General features: G+C 40.9%; 1 protein-coding gene across 1 annotated transcript in view; it reads right to left on the minus strand.

The window, feature by feature from the left end:
• The window catches only part of TRIP11 (thyroid hormone receptor interactor 11), a 47,896-nt gene extending 35,618 nt beyond the window's left edge, over positions 1-12,278 (minus strand). Inside the window, exons 1-6 of the mRNA XM_020802195.3 lie at positions 11,998-12,278; positions 7,867-7,943; positions 7,581-7,691; positions 4,444-4,722; positions 3,716-3,784; positions 2,360-2,525 (exon numbers count right to left, since the gene is read on the minus strand). Of these exons, the coding sequence (XP_020657854.3) occupies positions 2,360-2,525; positions 3,716-3,784; positions 4,444-4,722; positions 7,581-7,691; positions 7,867-7,943; positions 11,998-12,139 (844 nt within the window). The 5' untranslated portion in view covers positions 12,140-12,278. The remainder of the gene's footprint in view (positions 1-2,359; positions 2,526-3,715; positions 3,785-4,443; positions 4,723-7,580; positions 7,692-7,866; positions 7,944-11,997) is intronic.
• Positions 12,279-18,758: the final 6,480 nt, after the last annotated feature.

Here is an 18,758-nt window from a genome sequence, read left to right on the forward strand (position 1 = left end):
TCTTGATACCAGGATGAATGTTGATATGATTGGAAATGATTGTCAAATTTCATTCTAGAATTAACCCTTTTTGGGGATAAATGCCAGCTATAATGAAAACAAGCTTCTGATTTTTCCATCACAGAGGTCTATAAAGTTCTGTAGGACTCTTGAGGGCTATTCAAGTGTCAGACTCTTATCTGACACTAGAAACAACCTTTTTCCAGTCAGGGCCCCAAGCATTACTTTGAGAGGTCTGCTGGAAGCTTTTTACATGCCCTCCCAACACATTAATAAATAATCCTCCATTCCATTCAGATCCTGAGACATTGTTTTTCCTATGTGGCAGCCCTGCACCCAGCCCTGATTTGTTTCACATAAACAAATGAAGAAGAAAAATCTCTTATCACTGCAACACTCCTCTGATTCCCTTGTCAAGCCTTTTTCCACCTATGGAAGATGAAGACAGGAATCTGTGAAGTGTGCCAAGATTATGAACTGCTGGATTGCTCAATGGTTTAGGCATCTGGCTCAGAGCCAGAGGTTGGGAGCTAGATTCCCCAATGTACCTCCTTGACAGGGATATATTCCATGATTCATAAGGTTCCTTCCAGCTTTGAAGTTCTATTATTTATTTATTTGATATCCCACTCATCTAGACCAAAGTCTACTCTGGGTGGCTAACACCACTCAAGAATAATAAAATAAAATAAAACAACATTAATACAATTGAAGATAGCAAATAATTTAGGTACTGACAGGAGGGAAGGCCTGCCTAAAGAGCCATGATGATGATGATTCTCTTTCTCATAGATCTCTCCTTTCCTAAAAGCATGATCAAAAAGCCCAGAGGAGAATGAAGCTGTTCTTTGCCACGTAGGTAGCAACTAAGCATTCATACACAGCCAGAGGGTTTTAAGCTTCAGATCTCATTCCTCATCAGTATGCTAGCCCTACCCAAACTGAACTGATGTAGTACAGATGAGAGTATTTTGGGTCTCAGTATGATAGAAGTTGATTTTCCTTCTCATTACAGTCTATCATGTGCTCCCCTCCCCATTAATCTTAGTTTCAAATATTACCTGCTAAGGTCATACTGAGTTTTTTAAATGGAAGAATAACCCATCTGTACAAGGTTTTAGTCCCAATGAGTCATAAAACAAACTGTGTAGCTATGAGCCAGTAATACTGTCTTGGCCTGACTGATCTCACAGGGTTGTAGAAGGATACAGTGGGAAGAAAGCTTTTAATTTATATGATGAATCTTACCCCCATGTGATTAATTATTTAGACAGAATGTAGGGCTGTATGAGGTTTTCTGGTGAAGTTGTAAGACAGGAGCTGCAACTATCAAGTAACATGCTGGGGCTCATTTACCAATTCCTCTGGAATCATTTGTTCACAACAGCCTCCAGATATTTTGACTTATACACCCCATAACCCACACCCACTAGTTTACAATGATGGCAGCGGTAATCAAGCACACCTTAGCATCTAACATTTAAACAGTTAAAATTGTCTTACATGGTTTAAAACATACAAACATTTCTTAATATTTAAATTATTTTAAAATGCTCTTCTTTTGCCCCATGTTATCACATGTTAATAGGGCAGGATGTAAATACTAAAGAGAAAGAGCAAAGAAAGAAAGCTTGGCTTATAACATAAGATTAACACCAGATATGTTGGAAGGAAAACAGCAAAAACATCTTAGAACTCAGCTGAGGTTTAAATTCACATCCAGCCAAGATATTCTTGCTCAATCGCTGTATCTAAGTGTCTGTCACATACTGTTACGAGAATAAAAAAAGAATAACCACCTAATTTTCAGTACAATATGCTTCCCTGAGTATCCTGGAAGATGGCCACAAATGAAATAGGTACTTAGTAAATTATAACAAGAAAAGTACTTTAGATTGACCATCAGCTATATTGACTGAGAGTGGTAGTCATAATAAAACAACACATTATTTTAAAAATACCCGAAAGCCTACCAAATAGCTCTTTTTGAGCCAAATTATTTATAAAATGCAGCTAAAAAAAGAAAAGCAACAGCGTAATTTTTGAGGGAAAAAAAATGAAGATTGAGTTCTTATGAAATGGTATTCTTTATGTGTTTATTTATAGAATAGTAAGTAAATAAGGTACAATGATAAAAGAAATAAGTGATAGGGAATGGATGTGGTAGAAGGCTTTGTTTTCCTTTATTTTTTGGTAAACTGTATTCTGTGGTGAAGAATGGTCTAGAATTTAAGTGAAAAGTACCACAAGCACTACAAACATGAAAAAGATGCATAAAATTCTGGGTATGCTCAACAGCTATGATTGGTAGTAACAGCTTGTCAAAAATGTCTTGACACTACTAAATAAGAAGCAAGACCTTTCTGCACTTGCTCCTCAAGTTCTTCTATTCGTGTCTCGTATTCATCCAGTTCTTCTCTATGACGTCGACTTATGTCTGCTAATTTTTGACGATGTGCATCCTGTAATACTGAAAGCTCATGCTGGTGTTCATCTATTTCTTGACTCAAGTTCTGTTTCAGCTCCTAAAATGTACATGCAATTTATAATTTAATAGTTTTGGAAAATAAAATTTTAGTGTTATCAATGCATAACATTTTATGGAAAACACCTGAAGACAACACTGTATTATCCACAATTTGAAAGATTCTTGTTATGAGACTGGGTTCTTTTGCTTAACCGAGCAGATAATGAACTGAGATCCTGAACTGTACAAACTTAAGAAGGTACAATGGCTTAGTTAATTTATGCTAAGAAAGAGAGCATCCTTATAGAATAAAACACAACTATATTCACATCATCTTGAGGGCCTGCGTGACGGATGCCCCACATCACACCTATCACTCATAGTGGGAGTTCATTTGCATAAGCCTATGAGAAGCTACCAGCATGAATTTGACCCAACTCCGGAAGGCAGTGGAAGATAGGAGGGCCTGGCGTGCTCTGGTCCATGGGGTCATGAAGAGTCGGACACGAGTAAACAACTAAACAACAACAAAATGAGAGGACAGGAGGGGTGGAGGCAGAGAGTCAGCTGAGGCAGTTAGAGAGTGAGTGAGAGAGAAGGAGAGAGGTTTGCAGAGAGAGAGAAAGAATGAGAACTGTAACTAATATAGATAAACTGGTTAAAGTGAATAAATAAAACAGGAGGTGATAGAATGTGTGGCAGAATATATGGTATTTCAATGATTTTGATTCTATGAACTGAATAAAGACCATCTGTGATTCTGAATTACCCTAATACCCTTTAATAAATAAATTCTGTTGTTGGCAGCCAGTGTCAGACTGAAGTCCTTTACTGCGTGGATAAAGAAATCCACTGGTGGCAGCGAAAGAAAGAGGGAACATCAGCAGCATGAACCACTTGGGTTGAGAAAAAGAAACCGGGGCACGGGGTGAACGTCACAGCCTAGTTCAATGGCTTATACAGTTTACATATTTTAAGAAGTATATATTTTAAAATTTGCAAGAAAAGTGACTGCATGCTGCTGAAAAAAAACCACACAAAATACTTCCATGCTCACTGTCATAATTCCCCTTGAGGGGGAAAATGTCTATCAGCATTTATAGCCATATTCACATATTCATCCAACTCCTTTACCAAAGCTAAAGTATGAACACACATGAATATCTACAGACTGGAAGAATAAAGGGAAATTATAGCAGTTGCAAAGGGGAGCTAATTTTTTTAATTTATGAAAATTCATTTCCTTACCTTTATAATATTTTGAAGCTTGCAGATTTCATTCTGATCTGTGTAATTTGCTCCTTCTAATCTGGAAAACTAAATAAAATGAGGAAGGAGGCAACAATAGGTCAACAGTCTGTCAAAATGTCTTTAAAATATGTATGCAGCAACAAAGAGGAACATATAGTTATAAGGTTTCAGAATTAGATAATACTTAATAAAACCAAAAGAGGCCACAAGGTTAAAGAGTAGACTGACTTTAAGAACATTGTGGGCCAGTTTTGCTAGGATTATCTATAATGTGCAAATCAAAGCTTTCAAAGTGAACCTTGAGCCAGCTACCTGAGACTGAACACAATTTTGACTCCAATACAGCAGTTTAACCACTGTGCCACAATGAAATCCAGAGATAAAGTTTAGAATGTTAACCTAACCTGTCCTGCTATGCTGTTTTTAACAGCACATGTTCTTACTTTTAATGGTTCCAATGCATTTAGTTGATTTTAACAGTTTTTACAGTGGGGTAGTTTCATTTGATTTTACAATTAAATCTGGTTGTATTTATTATTTTATGAAGACTATAAGCCACCTTAGGCTCTTCCTTCTAGTGGAAGGTAAGGAAAATACTTCCTGACAACACCCCTATCTGTAGTCTATATAGACTGCAACACTGGTTATTATAAGCTTCCGCCCTGTTTACTGGAAAAAAGTACGTCATTGAAGCAATGCAATGGTTACACAGAAAGGCAATCTACCTGTGCAATTTGCTTCCAATGGTCAACTTCAGACTCAAGCCGAGAAACTTCATTGGACAGTCTATTTATTTCTTGCTGGGACCAGATGACATCTCCAAAATCCATGTCATCACTCTGAAAACCAGCAGGACTATTTCTAACCATAGGGACAAAAGAAGCTGATGTCCTAGTTGATGAAGAGACAGCAGGTCCTAACTGTGATGACTGAGCAGCTGACTGAACCTTCTGTAGTTGCTCTTGAAGTGTATTCTGCCTAGCTTTAAGATGACTGATTTCCACCTAAATAAATGGAAATAAAGCATAATGACATTTACAGTTTATTAAAGACAAACAGATAATCTCAAGAAATTATTGCATTACCAACTACAAAATGTACTTCCACTGAGCAAGGAGAGTTTTCAGGACTGTGCTACAAAGTGGATTTGATTTACCATATTTTCTCGTGTACAAGATGCCCCCATGTATAAGACACCCCACAATTTTGACCCTTTTGAGCCTGAGCGCCCAATCCAGTGGGCATCCTCTGGGCCGGCACATCCTCCAGAGGACTGGCCAAGGGATGCCTTCTCCCCCGTCCCAAAATATAGCAGAGCCTTCATCCGGGCTTCCTCCGCTGTTCTGCTGCTCCTCTGCTGCTCATCCATCCTGCTCACTCACTCTCCTGTGGTGCCGGAGTCACCGTCAATGGGCAGCCGTGTTGCGTGCTGAGCGGCAGCCAAGTGCAGCTTCTCCTTCACCTCCTGCTGCCGCCACCACCCAATCGCCTCCTCCAGCACCACTCACGGCTCCCTTTGGGGAGGGGACAAGGCGGTGGTGTGAGCTTGGGCTGAGTCCCGGCAGTGGCACAGGAGGAGGCGATTGGGCAGCAGTGGTGGCAACAGCAGGAGGCAGAGGCGGAGGAGGAGCCATGCTCAGCCACCCCTCGAGACTCCCCATTAACTGCAGCTGCCCGATCGCAGGGCAGCGGACAAGGTGTGGCGTGAGCTTGATCTGAGCCCCAGCAGCAAGCAGTGTTGTGCCCTGCACTGGGCTAGCATGGGCAGCAACATCGACGTGGCTCATGTGCCAACAGAGAGAGCTCTGCGTGCCAGCAGTTTGCCTTGCTTCCATGTATAAGATGACCCTCAATTTTTGCTCTAACTATTTTAGGAAAAAGTATCATCTTATACACAGAAAAAAATATCATAATTTGAATTTCAAAAATTGGACTTTTTATGATTTAAATTTAAACAACCATTTAAAAATAAATTGGGATGTAAATTATGTTTTAAATCAATATGGTTTTAACAATTCATTGATTTTTATCCACCTTGTTACAAAGCAGGAAAAAAGCTGTACACTTTGGGACAGGTAGTATGCAAATAAGTCCATAAAAATGATGCTGTGATGAGAAGCTTTGGAAACTCAAGCCTATAATTTAGATTTGCTGTCTCACATTGAGGGTGGGAAACTTTTAGAAAACAAGATGGGGCAGATTATTTGGACCTCTCTGCAAGTCTAATTATGTCAGGGGCAAGGCTACTGATTTCAATGGGTCTCTGGCTGAAGCACCAGGTGATATTTTCCAATTTCTGCCTCAAGTAAGGAACCGGGATTTGATTCGCATAGCTTTTCCGGAACTAGGAAACAGCCATCACAGGGACAGCATGCTCCTGACCAATCACTCCTCCAATTCTTCCCCTTCATTTCTCAGCATGGGAAAGGAGGTGGAGAAGTAGCCTCAGCCAGAGCTTCATGGAGCTGGTTGAATCCTAACTATAAGGCTCAGCTGTTATCTCAGACTGCTGGTTGAGTATAACCTCTTTCACTTTTCTTATGACTTTCCCATATGGGAAAGGAAAAACAGAACAAGTAGACAGCAGATCAGTCCCTATTGCCATGAAAGACACAAAATCCTCTTTACAATCCATCAATGCAACACAGAAATACTTGAGCCAATTTAGAGAACTGAATCAAAATACGATTTGGTAAGAAAATTGTGAGGATACCTGATCCCTCATAAATCAAATAATCTTTGATACTAATCTTAATAAAATAGTGGGCAATCTTATGATTAGTGGGGTGCCCAGTCCATGACTGATTTCACAACCAATGTGAAACCAGGCATGTTACAGACTTCATGCCAAAAAAACCCCAGAAACTATTTCTGTGATTAATGTTCTGCACGCAGATCTTCCAACAGGATTCTGCTCACTGTCTTAATTTACAACGTATGTTCATCTTAAAGATAACAAATTATAAATCCTGTTGAGTACAATGTAAAAAGACAATATGTAGCTACCAGGGTGAGATACCTGGTATTTGAAGACTTCTCTTTTCTTTCCTGTGGCTTGTTCAGCCTGTGAATAATCAGTTTCATTGTATGGAAGCCATGAAATGGACAGAAAAAGTCTTCCATTATGAAAAACCATTGCTACTGGATAGTATTACTAGTACAAAGAGATTTTCCATAATGAAATACTACCTCCTTTCATCCCACAGCTACCATAGAATGAAACAAATTATTTGTAAGTTGGACAAACCACAAGAGAGAAAGGGGAATTACTTAATTATTGAAAAATCTTCCCCTGCTGCTAGTGTGATCACCTTTCTACAGAGATACTTGTGCCAACAGGATTTCTGCCAGCATTTATTTTAGTTGTTCTTGTGTTGTGATGTGCTATCAAATTAGAACTGACTTATAACAATTCTAATAGGGTTTTCAAGATACATGAGGTACTTAAGGAGCAGTGTTACCAGTTCCAACCGCAGTGAGTTTCCATGGCAGAGCTGGGGAACTGAGCCCAGGTCTCCTGAAGTCCGTTACTCTATCCACTACACCACACTGGGCATTCATATATTTAATAGGTAATCTAATTAGATAACACCTCTATCCAACCTTTCCTCCAGTGGGCTTAAAGAGACATATATGGCTCTCCCCTTTCCCACTTTATTCCTGACAACAATCATGTGAGGTTGGTCAGCCTGCAGAAATTAACTGGCCCAAGGTCATCTAATCAGTTTCATGGGTACTTCAAGACTTGAACTCAGACCTCCTAAGCCCCAGTGCAACATGCTAACCTCTACATTGCTTTGACTCTCTTAAAAGATGAACGTGTACACTGATTTTGTTCAACATTATTGAAGCCACTGTGTACCTCTTTCTGTTGTAGCTGATTGCGGTATTCTATGGATTGTTGCTTTATTTGAAGTTCTGCTGCTTCATGCTTTTCCTCCAGATCATTACAAACCTTCTTCAGCCTCTCATTCTAGGGAGAAAAAGTAAGTAGCAACTTCCAAAAAGAAATTCTATATCCAATGTAATATACTGTATACTGAAAATATGGAAAGTACTGCATATGTTAGGTTGGGGACCACTATGTTAGAGAATACAGAAGTGTACGTTGTCAACCTAACTTCCACTTTTACAGACTAATATCCTACCTCAGATCTCAGTGTTGCAAGAATATTTTCTACATCCCGTAAACCAGTGTTGGATATAGGAAATCCTGCTGCACCATCTATAAAGAGTGGGGAAAGGAATGAAAATGATATAACAACAGTCAAATAGAGTACGACTCAGAATTTGGACTTCGTAATAAATTTTGAAGCAGTAGCAACCTAAGAAATTTAAAATAACTTCCTCAGAATGAATTATTACCAATTTAATTAATACTAATTGAACAGTCAAGAAATCAAAAGAGGTCTGAAATGTGGAAGGTCAGCTATAACAAGTAACAAAACAATCCTGAATGTTTTGAACAATCCTGAACCATCCTGAAGTATGTGTTGCTGGAAATAAAATCCAAGATCATCCATACCTAGATATTCCTGATTATTATGTATGGACTGGAAGATGGGCAATGAATGAGAAAAGAAATCAGTGTTTAAAATCAATTCATTCAAAATACTGTGTTGGAAGAGAGTTTTATAGATGCCATGGACCATCCCAAAAACTCCCTGGAAAACAAAAATGCTGAGAAAACCTGCAGGAAATGAGGAAGATGTAAGATGAGAATGGTTCTTCAGTAAAGGATACCAAAGTCTTTGGTTTACAAAATCTGAATAGGGTTTTTACTTATAGGAACCTTCAGAAGTCACTAATTCATAGGGGTTGGTCATAGTTTGAAGCTGCATACAGTAATAATTTACTAGCTTCATATTACTCTTAAATTTAGTATCACAAAAACCAGAATTAACTTATTTTGCATTTCAAATGAAAACACAGGTACAAAGTTTGCAAAGTTTCCAACTTCTTCAGATGCACCCTAGAAACAAAGATAAAAGTGGTTTTCCTTGAAATGACTTATAAATTTATGCTGGCATATGTATTTATTTATTTATATATTTAATATGTCTAGAGTCCCATGTCCTTGGGAAACACTATGGTTTAGATCTGGGTGGGAAATGTGTGGTCTTTTTGGTGTTTTTCGACTGGAACTCCCAGTATCCCTCACCACAGGTACCGTTGGCTAGGACAGATAGGAGTTTAAGTCCAACAATGTCTGGAGGGCCACATATTGCCTATTCCTGTTTTGGTCTTTAGAAAAAGGAAGCAATAACAGCCTCATCAGCACCATTGCTCTTGGAAAACAATGTCTGCTTCCATGTGTAATGATGCATTGAATTGCTGGCTTACCCTGATTTACTATGAACAAGTAGCAGGCTGGTGCAAGAAGCTAATTGTTCCTACTCTGCCCCTCTTTGCACAAGTGTGCAAAACAAAACAGAAACTAGAATCTTTGTATGAAGCTCAAACCTGGGCTCTCAATTTAGATACCTCATTTAAATTGGTACCATAAGGGAGATTTAGTGAGGGTGCCTTTTAACAGTGCCACCCTTGCCAAGGGTCAGAGATGCAACCTAGTCAAGATAGAATAATTTCAATACCACATCCCCCCCTGTGGCTGTCTTTTCTCCCTCAGGTACAGCTGATACTGCATCTTATAAACTTCAGTGTCAACTGACAACCTATTTATTCACCAAGACTTTCAGATGAATTTGCATTTCCAAATTATTTAACTACATGTGGGCTCCCCACTTATTGTTTTATTGGTAGACTGAATGTGCTTTATTGTGTTTCATTAGCTTTGTATCTTGGGATTATTTTTATAAGCATAAATCTAGCTTTATATTTATGCTTATAAAAAGTTTTATATTTATGCTTCACTAGAATTATATTCTTAAAGTTCAATCTTCTACATCAGTAGTTCCCAACCTTTGGCAATTCAGATGTTCTTGGACTGTGATTTCCAAAAACTCTGGCCAGTACAGCTGGTGGTGAAGGCTTCCGGGAAATGCTGTCCAAGAACACTTGGGTTATCCAAGGTTCTACATCACTGTAGCTGACAGCTGTTTCTGGAAGTGACATGGCAGTCTAAGCTTTGAAAATATGATATTCTGCAAACTCATCACACATTTTAAATTTTAAACACATACATGGAAAATTCCTTAACATGAACGTGTTCAACAAATTCTGTGTAGCTGTGAATCATTTTTATCCCAACATTTTATCCTGAACACATAATCACTGAAATGTACTTTAACAGTGACTGCAGAAAACCTTAACACAACAGTTGAACTTTGCCTTCTGAGTGTCCAGAATGAAAAACGAAGCAACGTTTCATTACCTAGAAATGATTATGTATGTCAAACAGTTCCCCACGCAATACTTAACTGACAGAATCAATTATCATTGATGTTTTCCTCTCAAAAACTTTATTCTGAACCATGTCTTCAGACACATTAAAAAGGAAACCTCACTCAGAATGATAGTGGAGAAAGTGCTTATCACAACATAGTGCAGTGCAGCTGAGTGAAATAATTTCTTGTTTTTCTGATAAAAAATAATGAGAGAAATTTAGCAAACTAGATGGTAGAGTCCTGGTACCAACTATTACTGCAATTTCTTCCTATATTTAACTGAAGAAAATGCTTAACTGCAAAAAACATAAATACAACACAGTAGTTTATATAACACTTTAATTCACTAACATTAACAAAAACCTACATACTTCTTAGTAATTCTAATGAATGCATTTTAATCAGATTTAGGCATTGTTCAGTTAAATACGGCATAGTCTAACACAAGTTTAAAATCTACATGCATAGCTTTGTACAGGAAAAGATTCAGTGTTACTTTGTTTTAAGATTCACTATTCATAGCAAGAATAATCTAAAGCAGGTATAGGCACCTGCGGTATTCCATATGTTTTTTGTCAACAACAACTACAGCCCTTACAAGTGTACCCAGTAGTACCTTAGAAAGAACCTACATTTGCTATCATAATATTAATACTCCTGTGCTAATTATTAATTTGTTTCTGAGCTACATCCATGGTGCTAGCTTTAACATTTAAAGCCCTGGATGTCTCAAGATTTAAATATATTAAGCATCTCTCCCATGTGTGCAAGGACTTGTTCAGACAGGCAAAAATTCTGAATCAAATGAGCATGATTCATCCCACAGGAGACTAAGGCATACTGGCATGTACATCTGCATGTCAAATCTTTGAAAAATGCTTCTAGAGCAAGAAAAGCAGGTAAGTTGCTTACCTGTAACTGTAGCTCTTTGAGTAGTCAACTGTAAATTCACATATATAGGTTTTGTTATTACTCATAAGTCAGCCTCAGAACCTTACAGAGACTAAGGAGAAGCATTTCCCCCTCAGCAAAAACCATATGTGTAATTCACAGTGGCCATGAAGCACCACCTACAAATCCACTGTAAAGCTGGTACAGCCTTGCCTTCAGAGCACTAACACAGAAATGAAATCTCCATAAAATGCATTTTAGCACTAAGCTCTATCCCGTAACAAAGCCCAGAACAAAAAACCCACAACTTTTTAGGAAGAACAAATATACACAGAAAAGCAGGTGAAAATAATCACTGACCGTATCAAACCAAATCTTCCACTGTGTGACATGTTAGAATACCAAAGTGCTCATACTAAATCAATTATTGTTATGATACGCTTGTTTTATCTGGACAAGCCCTAAAAGTGCCCAAAAGATCTAAGCTACTTACTATGCTCCTCGCAACTGGAGAACTGGGTTACTTGGAAGTCATATTTTTAATTGTTTTATGTGCATCACACCTCTCCTCCGCAGAGCTGGAAGGCAGCATCCATAACTCTCTGATTCCCTCTCACAACAACCCAGGAATTATCAGAGTGGGAGAGAGCCTGACTGGAACCTGGTCAAGCATCCCGTCCATATGCCTCAGTTGGGGACCAGAACCCAGATCTATCCAAGTCCCAGTGACAGTCCAACAGCTTAAGAATATAAACAAGTAAAAGCTGCTAGGTACTAAATAGTTTCCTTCCCTCCTATTGGATCCCTTGATCTCCTTTGGACCGTTTCCATCACAAAGGAAAGCTGAGCTCTTCCTCCAGAACCCTTCTCATACCGGGACCCTTGCATCCTTACCTGGAACCGCCCCCTTTCTTTTCATACCGAGTCCTCCTTCGCTCGGGAAACTGGTGGTCCGACGACCGTCCTTCGCCTTCCGTGCCCGGAAGACCCTCTTCCCGCTGCCAATGCCAAACCAACCCTTTTAAGGCCACTTTTCCTTACCTCCCGCCTCCTCCGTGCTTTCCAACAGCATGTCCTTCGTGAAGCTAGATATCTGTCCGGTCAGGGTCGAGAGGCTGCCGCCCACCTGGCCCACCAAGGACTGGCCGAGCCCTGAGCCCAGGCCCCCCAGCCAGGACGCCATCCTTGCGGCCCCTCACTCCACAGGGCCCGCTGGACCCTCAGGACGGACAGAAACTGGACGGGGACGGCACCAAGCGCGGTCTCCGGGCTCTTCCCTCGGTGTCTTCCTCCGCTGAGCAGCCCGGAGGAAAGATACCGGCTGCTGGTCAGCCCTCGGAGGAACAGCCCGGCCCCAGCCCGCTGCGCATTGACTCTGCCGGGCTCTTCAATCAGCGGAAGGGGCTTTTGAGTCGGGCTGCCACCTCAACCTCCGCCATGACACCTCTTGGGCCACCATAGAGCTAGAACTGCAGAGTGTCTCTACAGGTCCTCAGGGACGTGTCCCAGGGAATGAAGGATGTCGGGATGCCGGAGGCCGGAAGCGTGGAGGAGTCTGTGGAGGACGGAGGAGAAAGGCGTGTGGCTCCTGTTTACCCCGATTCCCTCCGGTAGTTTGAAAAGCCGCGCGACACCGGCGCCGCCCGAGTCCTGTGTACAATGACTCGTAAATCAGGATGTTTCTTGGGACTTTGTTGTATACAGTGCTCTTTTTTATTCACTTGTCTTTCTGAAAAAATAGAAGTATATTGTTGGTTGTTTAGTCGTGTCGGACTCTTTGTGACCCCATGGACCAGAGCACACCAGGCCCTCCTATCTTCTACTGCCTCCCGGAGTTGGGTCAAATTCAGGTTGGTTGCTTCGCAGACACTGTCCAGCCATCTCATCCTCGGTCGTCCCCTTCTCCTCTTGCCGTCACACTTTCCTAACATCAAGATCTTTTCCAGGGAGATTTCTCTTCTCGTGAGATGGCCAAAGTACTGGAGCCTCAGCTTCAGGATCTGTCCTTCCAGTGAGCACTCGGGGTTGATTTCCTTCAGAATGGATAGGTTTGTTCTCTTTGCAGTCCAGGGGATTCTCAAGAGTCTCCTCCAGCAGCACAATTCAAAAACATCAATTCTTCGGCAGTCAGCTTTCTTTATGGTCCAGCTCTCACTTCCATACATCACTACTGGAAAAACCATAGCTTTGACTATGTGGACCTTTGTCGGCAAGGTGATGTCTCTGCTTTTTAACATGCTGTCTAGGTTTCTCATTGCTTTCCTCCCAAGAAGCAGGCATCTTTTAATTTCAGGGCTGCTGTCTCCATCTGCAGTGATCATGGAGCCCAAGAAAGTAAAATCTGTCACTGCCTTCATATCTTCCCCTTCTATTTCCCAGGAGGTGATGGGACCAGTGGCCATCATCTTAGGTTTTTTTTATGTTGAGCTTAAGACCACTTTTTGCGCTCTCCTCTTTCACCCTCATTACAAGATTCTTTAATTCCTCCTCACTTTCTGCCATCAGAGTGGTATCAACTGCATATCGGAGATTGTTGGTATTTCTTCTGGCAATCTTAATTCCGGCTTGGGATTCCTCCGGTCCGGCCTTTTGCATGATGTATTGTGCATATAAGTTAAATAAGCAGGGAGACAATATACTGTACTTTCCCAATTTTGAACCAATCAGTTGTTCCATAGCAAGTTCTAACTGTTGCATCCTGTCCCAAATATAGATTTCTCAGGCGATAGATAAGATAGTCAGGCACTCTCATTTCATTAAGAACCTGCCATAGTTTGCTGTGATAGAATGATGTCAATACAAATCCAAGGCAGACCTTTCAACATCACAATAATCCAAGTTTATGCACCAACCACCAGTGCTGAGGAGACTGAAATTGAACAGTTTTATGAAGATTTACAACACCTTCTAGAACTGACACCAAAGAAAGATGTTGTTCTCATTCTAGGGGACTGGAATGCTAAAGTAGGGAGCCAAGAGATAAAGGGTATAACAGGGAAGTTTGCCCTTGGAGTTCAGAACGAAGCAGGACAAAGGCTAATAGAGTTTTGTCAAGAGAATAAGCTGGTCATCACAAAAACTCTTTTCCAACAACACAAGAGGCGACTCTATACATGGAAATCACCAGATGGGCAATATCGAAATCAGATTGATTATATTCTCTGCAGTCAAAGATGGAGAAGCTCTATACAGTCAGCAAAAACAAGACCTGGAGCTGACTGCGGCTCTGATCATCAGCTTCTCATAGCAAAATTCAAGCTTAGACTGAAGAGAGTAGGAAAAACCACTGGGCCACTCAGGTATAATCTAAACCAAATCTCCTATGAGTACACAGTGGAAGTAAAGAACAGATTTAAGGAACTAGATTTGGTGGACAGAGTGCCTGAAGAACTTTGGATAGAGGCTCGTAACATTGTCCAGGAGGCAGCAACAAAAACCATCCCAAAGAAAAGGAAATGCAAGAAAGCAAAATGGCTGTCCAACGAGGCCTTAGAAATAGCAGAGAGGAGAAGGGAAGCAAAATGCAAGGGAGATAGGGAAAGTTACAGAAAATTGAATGCTGACTTCCAAAGAATAGCAAGGAGAGACAAGAGGGCCTTCTTAAATGAACAATGCAAAGAAATAGAGGAAAATAACAGAAAAGGAAAAACCAGAGATCTGTTCAGGAAAATTGGAGATATTAGAGGAACATTTCGCGCAAAGATGGACATGATAAAGGACAAAAATGGGAGGGACCTAACAGAAGCAGAAGACATCAAGAAGAGGTGGCAAGAATACACAGAGGAATTATATCAGAAAGATGTGGATATCCCGGACAACCCAGACAATGTAGTTGCTGACCTTGAGCCAGACATCCTGGAGAGTGAAGTCAAGTGGGCCTTAGAAAGCCTGGCTAACAACAAGGCCAGTGGAGGTGATGGCATTCCAGTTGAACTATTTAAAATCTTGAAAGATGATGCTGTTAAGGTGCTACATTCAATATGCCAGCAAGTTTGGAAAACCCAACAGTGGCCAGAGGATTGGAAAAGATCAGTCTACATCCCAATCCCAAAGAAAGGCAGTGCCAAAGAATGCTCCAACTACCGCACAATTGCACTCATTTCACACGCTAGCAAGGTTATGCTCAAAATCCTCCAAGGTAGGCTTCAGCAGTATGTGGGCCGAGAACTCCCAGAAGTACAAGCTGGATTCCGAAGAGGCAGAGGCACTCGAGACCAAATTGCTAACTTGCGCTGGATTATGGAGAAAGCCAGAGAGTTCCAGAAAAACATCTACTTCTGCTTCATTGACTATGCAAAAGCCTTTGACTGTGTGGACCACAGCAAACTATGGCAAGTTCTTAAAGAAATGGGAGTGCATGACCACCTTATCTATCTACTGAGAAACCTATATGTGGGACAGGAAGCAACAGTTGGAACTGGATATGGAACAACTGATTGGTTCAAAATTGGGAAAGGAGTACGACAAGGCTGTATATTGTCTCCCAGCTTATTCAACTTATATGCAGAATACATCATGCGGAAGGCTGGACTGGAGGAATCCCAAGCCGGAATTAAGATTGCCGGAAGAAATATCAACAACCTCCGATATGCAGATGACACCACTCTGATGGCAGAAAGTGAGGAGGAATTAAAGAACCTTGTAATGAGGGTGAAAGAAGAGAGTGCAAAAAATGGTCTGAAACTCAACATCAAAAAAACTAAGATCATGGCCACTGGTCCCATCACCTCCTGGGAAATAGAAGGGGAAGATATGGAGGCAGGGACAGATTTTATTTTCCTGGGCTCCATGATCACTGCAGATGGAAACAGCAGCCACGAAATTAAAAGACGCCGGCTTCTTGGGAGGAAAGCGATGACAAATCTTGACAGCATGTTAAAAAGCAGAGACATCACCTTGCCAACAAAAGTCCGAATAGTCAAAGCTATGGTTTTTCCTGTCGTGATGTATGGAAGTGAGAGCTGGACCATAAAGAAAGCAGACCGCCGACGAATTGATGCTTTTGAATTGTGGTGTTGGAGGAGACTCTTGAGAATCCCCTGGACTGCAAGGAGAACAAACCTATCAGTTCTAAAGGAAATCAACCCTGAGTGCTCACTGGAAGGACAGATCCTGAAGCTGAGGCTCCAGTACTTTGGCCATCTAATGAGAAGAAAAGACTCCCTGGAAAAGACCCTGATGTTGGGAAAGTGTATGGCAAGAGGAGAAGGGGACGACCGAGGATAAGATGGCTGGACAGTATCTGCGAAGCAACCAACATGAATTTGACACAGCTCTGGGAGGCAGTAGAAGATAGGAGGGCCTGGCGTGCTCTGGTCCATGGGGTCACGAAGAGTCGGACACGACTAAACGACGACGACGATAGTTTGCTGTGGTCCACACAGTCGAAGGCTTTTGCATAGTCAATGAAGCAGAAGTAGATGTTTTTCTGGAACTCTCTGGCTTTCTCCATAATCCAGTGCAAGTTAGCAATTTGGTCTCTAGTTCTTCTACCCCTTCGAAATCCAGCTTGTACTCCTGGGAGTTCTCGGCCCACATACTGCTGAAGCCTATCTTGTAGGATTTTGAGCATAACCTTGCTAGCGTGGGAAATGAGTGCAATTGTGCGGTAGTTGGAGCATTCTTTGGCACAGCCCTTCTTTGGGATTGGGATGTAGACTGATCATTTCTAATCCTCTGGCCACTGTTGAGTTTTCCAAAGTTGCTGGCATATTGAGTGTAGCACCTTAACAGAGTTATATTTTAAGATTTTAAATAGTTCAACTGGAATGCCATCACCTCCACTGGCCTTGTTGTTAGCCATACTTTCTAAGGCCCACTTAACTTTGCTCTCCAGGATTTCTGGCTCAAGATCAGCAACCACAGTATCTGGTTTGTCTCGGACATCCAGTTCTTTCTGGTATAATTCCTCTGTGTATTCTTGCCACCTCTTCTTGATGTCTTCTGCTTCTGTAAGGTCCCTACTATTTTGGTCCTTTATCATGTCCATCTTTGCACAAAATATTCCTTTAATATCTCCATTTTTTTTCAACAGATCTCTGGTTTTTTCCTTTCTATTATTTTCCTCTGTATCTTTGCACTGTTCATTTAAGAAGGCCCACTTGTCTCTCCTTGCTATTCTTTGGAAGTCTGCATTCAGTTTTCTGTAACTATCCCTATCTCCCTTGCATTTTGTTTTGTTTCTCTTTTCTGTCTCGCTGGCCAGCCACTTTGCTTTCTTGTATTTCCTTTTCTTTGGGATGGTTTTTGTTACTGCCTCCTGTGCAATGTTACGAGCCTCTATCCAAAGTTCTTCAGGCACTGTCCCCCAAATCTAGTTCCTTAAATCTGTTCTTCCACTGTGTATTCATAAAAGATTTGGTTTAGATTATACCTGACTTTTCTCACTCTTTTGTTGACTAAAGAGCTTTTCCCACTCTTTTGTTGACTATGAGGGCTACTCCATTCCTTCTATGGGATTCTTGCCCGCAATAGTAGCTCTTTCATGGATTGCTGCCTTGTCGTGGCAAAGGGGCTTGAGTAATTCAGACAAGCTACTTCCCTGTTGGTCGCTTTTTAACAAACCTCTGTACAGTATTCTCATTTTTAACTGACCATGTAAATTTTCAAATAGATCCACATCTAAACTTGAGCAGCTTGTCAAAACTGATTACATATATTCTATAAACAAATGTCAGAAATCTCTTCGTTTTCTAAAAAGCAATAAAATGCATTTGCAACTTTAAGCAGTACACTTGGGAGGTGTATTCTATACCTCTTTAAACTATGGAACAATCACAGACAACTGATTCAGTTAAGATTGCTCTTTCTAGAGGGATAACATACCTTCTGTGTACTGGGCTGAAATTACAGTGTGGTTTATCTGAGTATTCTTAAGAAACCTGGTTCAGTCAGACTGGATCTTCACTGGTTCACAGGCAGTTAAAAAGGAATACTACTTTCCAACATGCTGTATCTTTGTTCAGGCCGTATTAATGTAAAATTTCTCTCATTTCTGGGTTCCGCATTTATACTGAACTTATTCCTCACAGGACAACTCAGTTGCCCTCAAGAGAACTCTGCTGTTACCATATAATCTTATATGTGAGGCAGCACATATTAATACAGTAGGTATAAGGTTAATGTCAGAAACTTCCTAAAGGTGGGTGGGTGGACCTTTATAAGTTATGGTTATTCACATTTATCCAGCTTGCCAACTCCTGCCAGAAATGGTTGCTTCATTCTTCCACCTTGCAATTACATTGTGAATGATCAGAGGAGGTAATGGTAGCATTGGTATTGTGAGATACTGTATCACTTAGTGGTTGTTGTGGGTTTTTCGGGCTTCTTAGCCGTGTTCTGAAGGTGGTTCTTCCTGACATTTCGCCAGTCTCTGTGGCCGGCATCTTCAGAGGACAGCAGTTTGCTGTCCTCTGAAGATGCCGGCCACAGAGACTGGCAAAATGTCAGGAAGAACCACCTTCAGAACACGGCCAAGAAGCCCGAAAAACCCACAACAACCATTAGATCCCGGCCGTGAAAGCCTTCGCGAATACACTGTATCACTTAATTTGTATGCTAATGAATAAAGCCAAAAATATAGAGGCAAAATTTTTTAAAAATAAGAATTATTCAATTATTATTTCACCCAGAAAGGAAGATGGGCAGTCCTAAAGGCTTTACATTAACACCTCCCAAAAAAAGAAATGAGTTTTGTAGCAAGGAAACATTGACGAGTGAGACAGCTGAAGCCTCTCCTGTCTTATCTGAAGAAGCGGACTTGTCCATGAAAGCTCACATTAAAATACAGCAGTTAGTCCTTA

This window comes from Pogona vitticeps, chromosome 1 (genome assembly GCF_051106095.1).
Source record: "Pogona vitticeps strain Pit_001003342236 chromosome 1, PviZW2.1, whole genome shotgun sequence".
Classification (NCBI taxonomy): domain Eukaryota; kingdom Metazoa; phylum Chordata; class Lepidosauria; order Squamata; family Agamidae; genus Pogona; species Pogona vitticeps.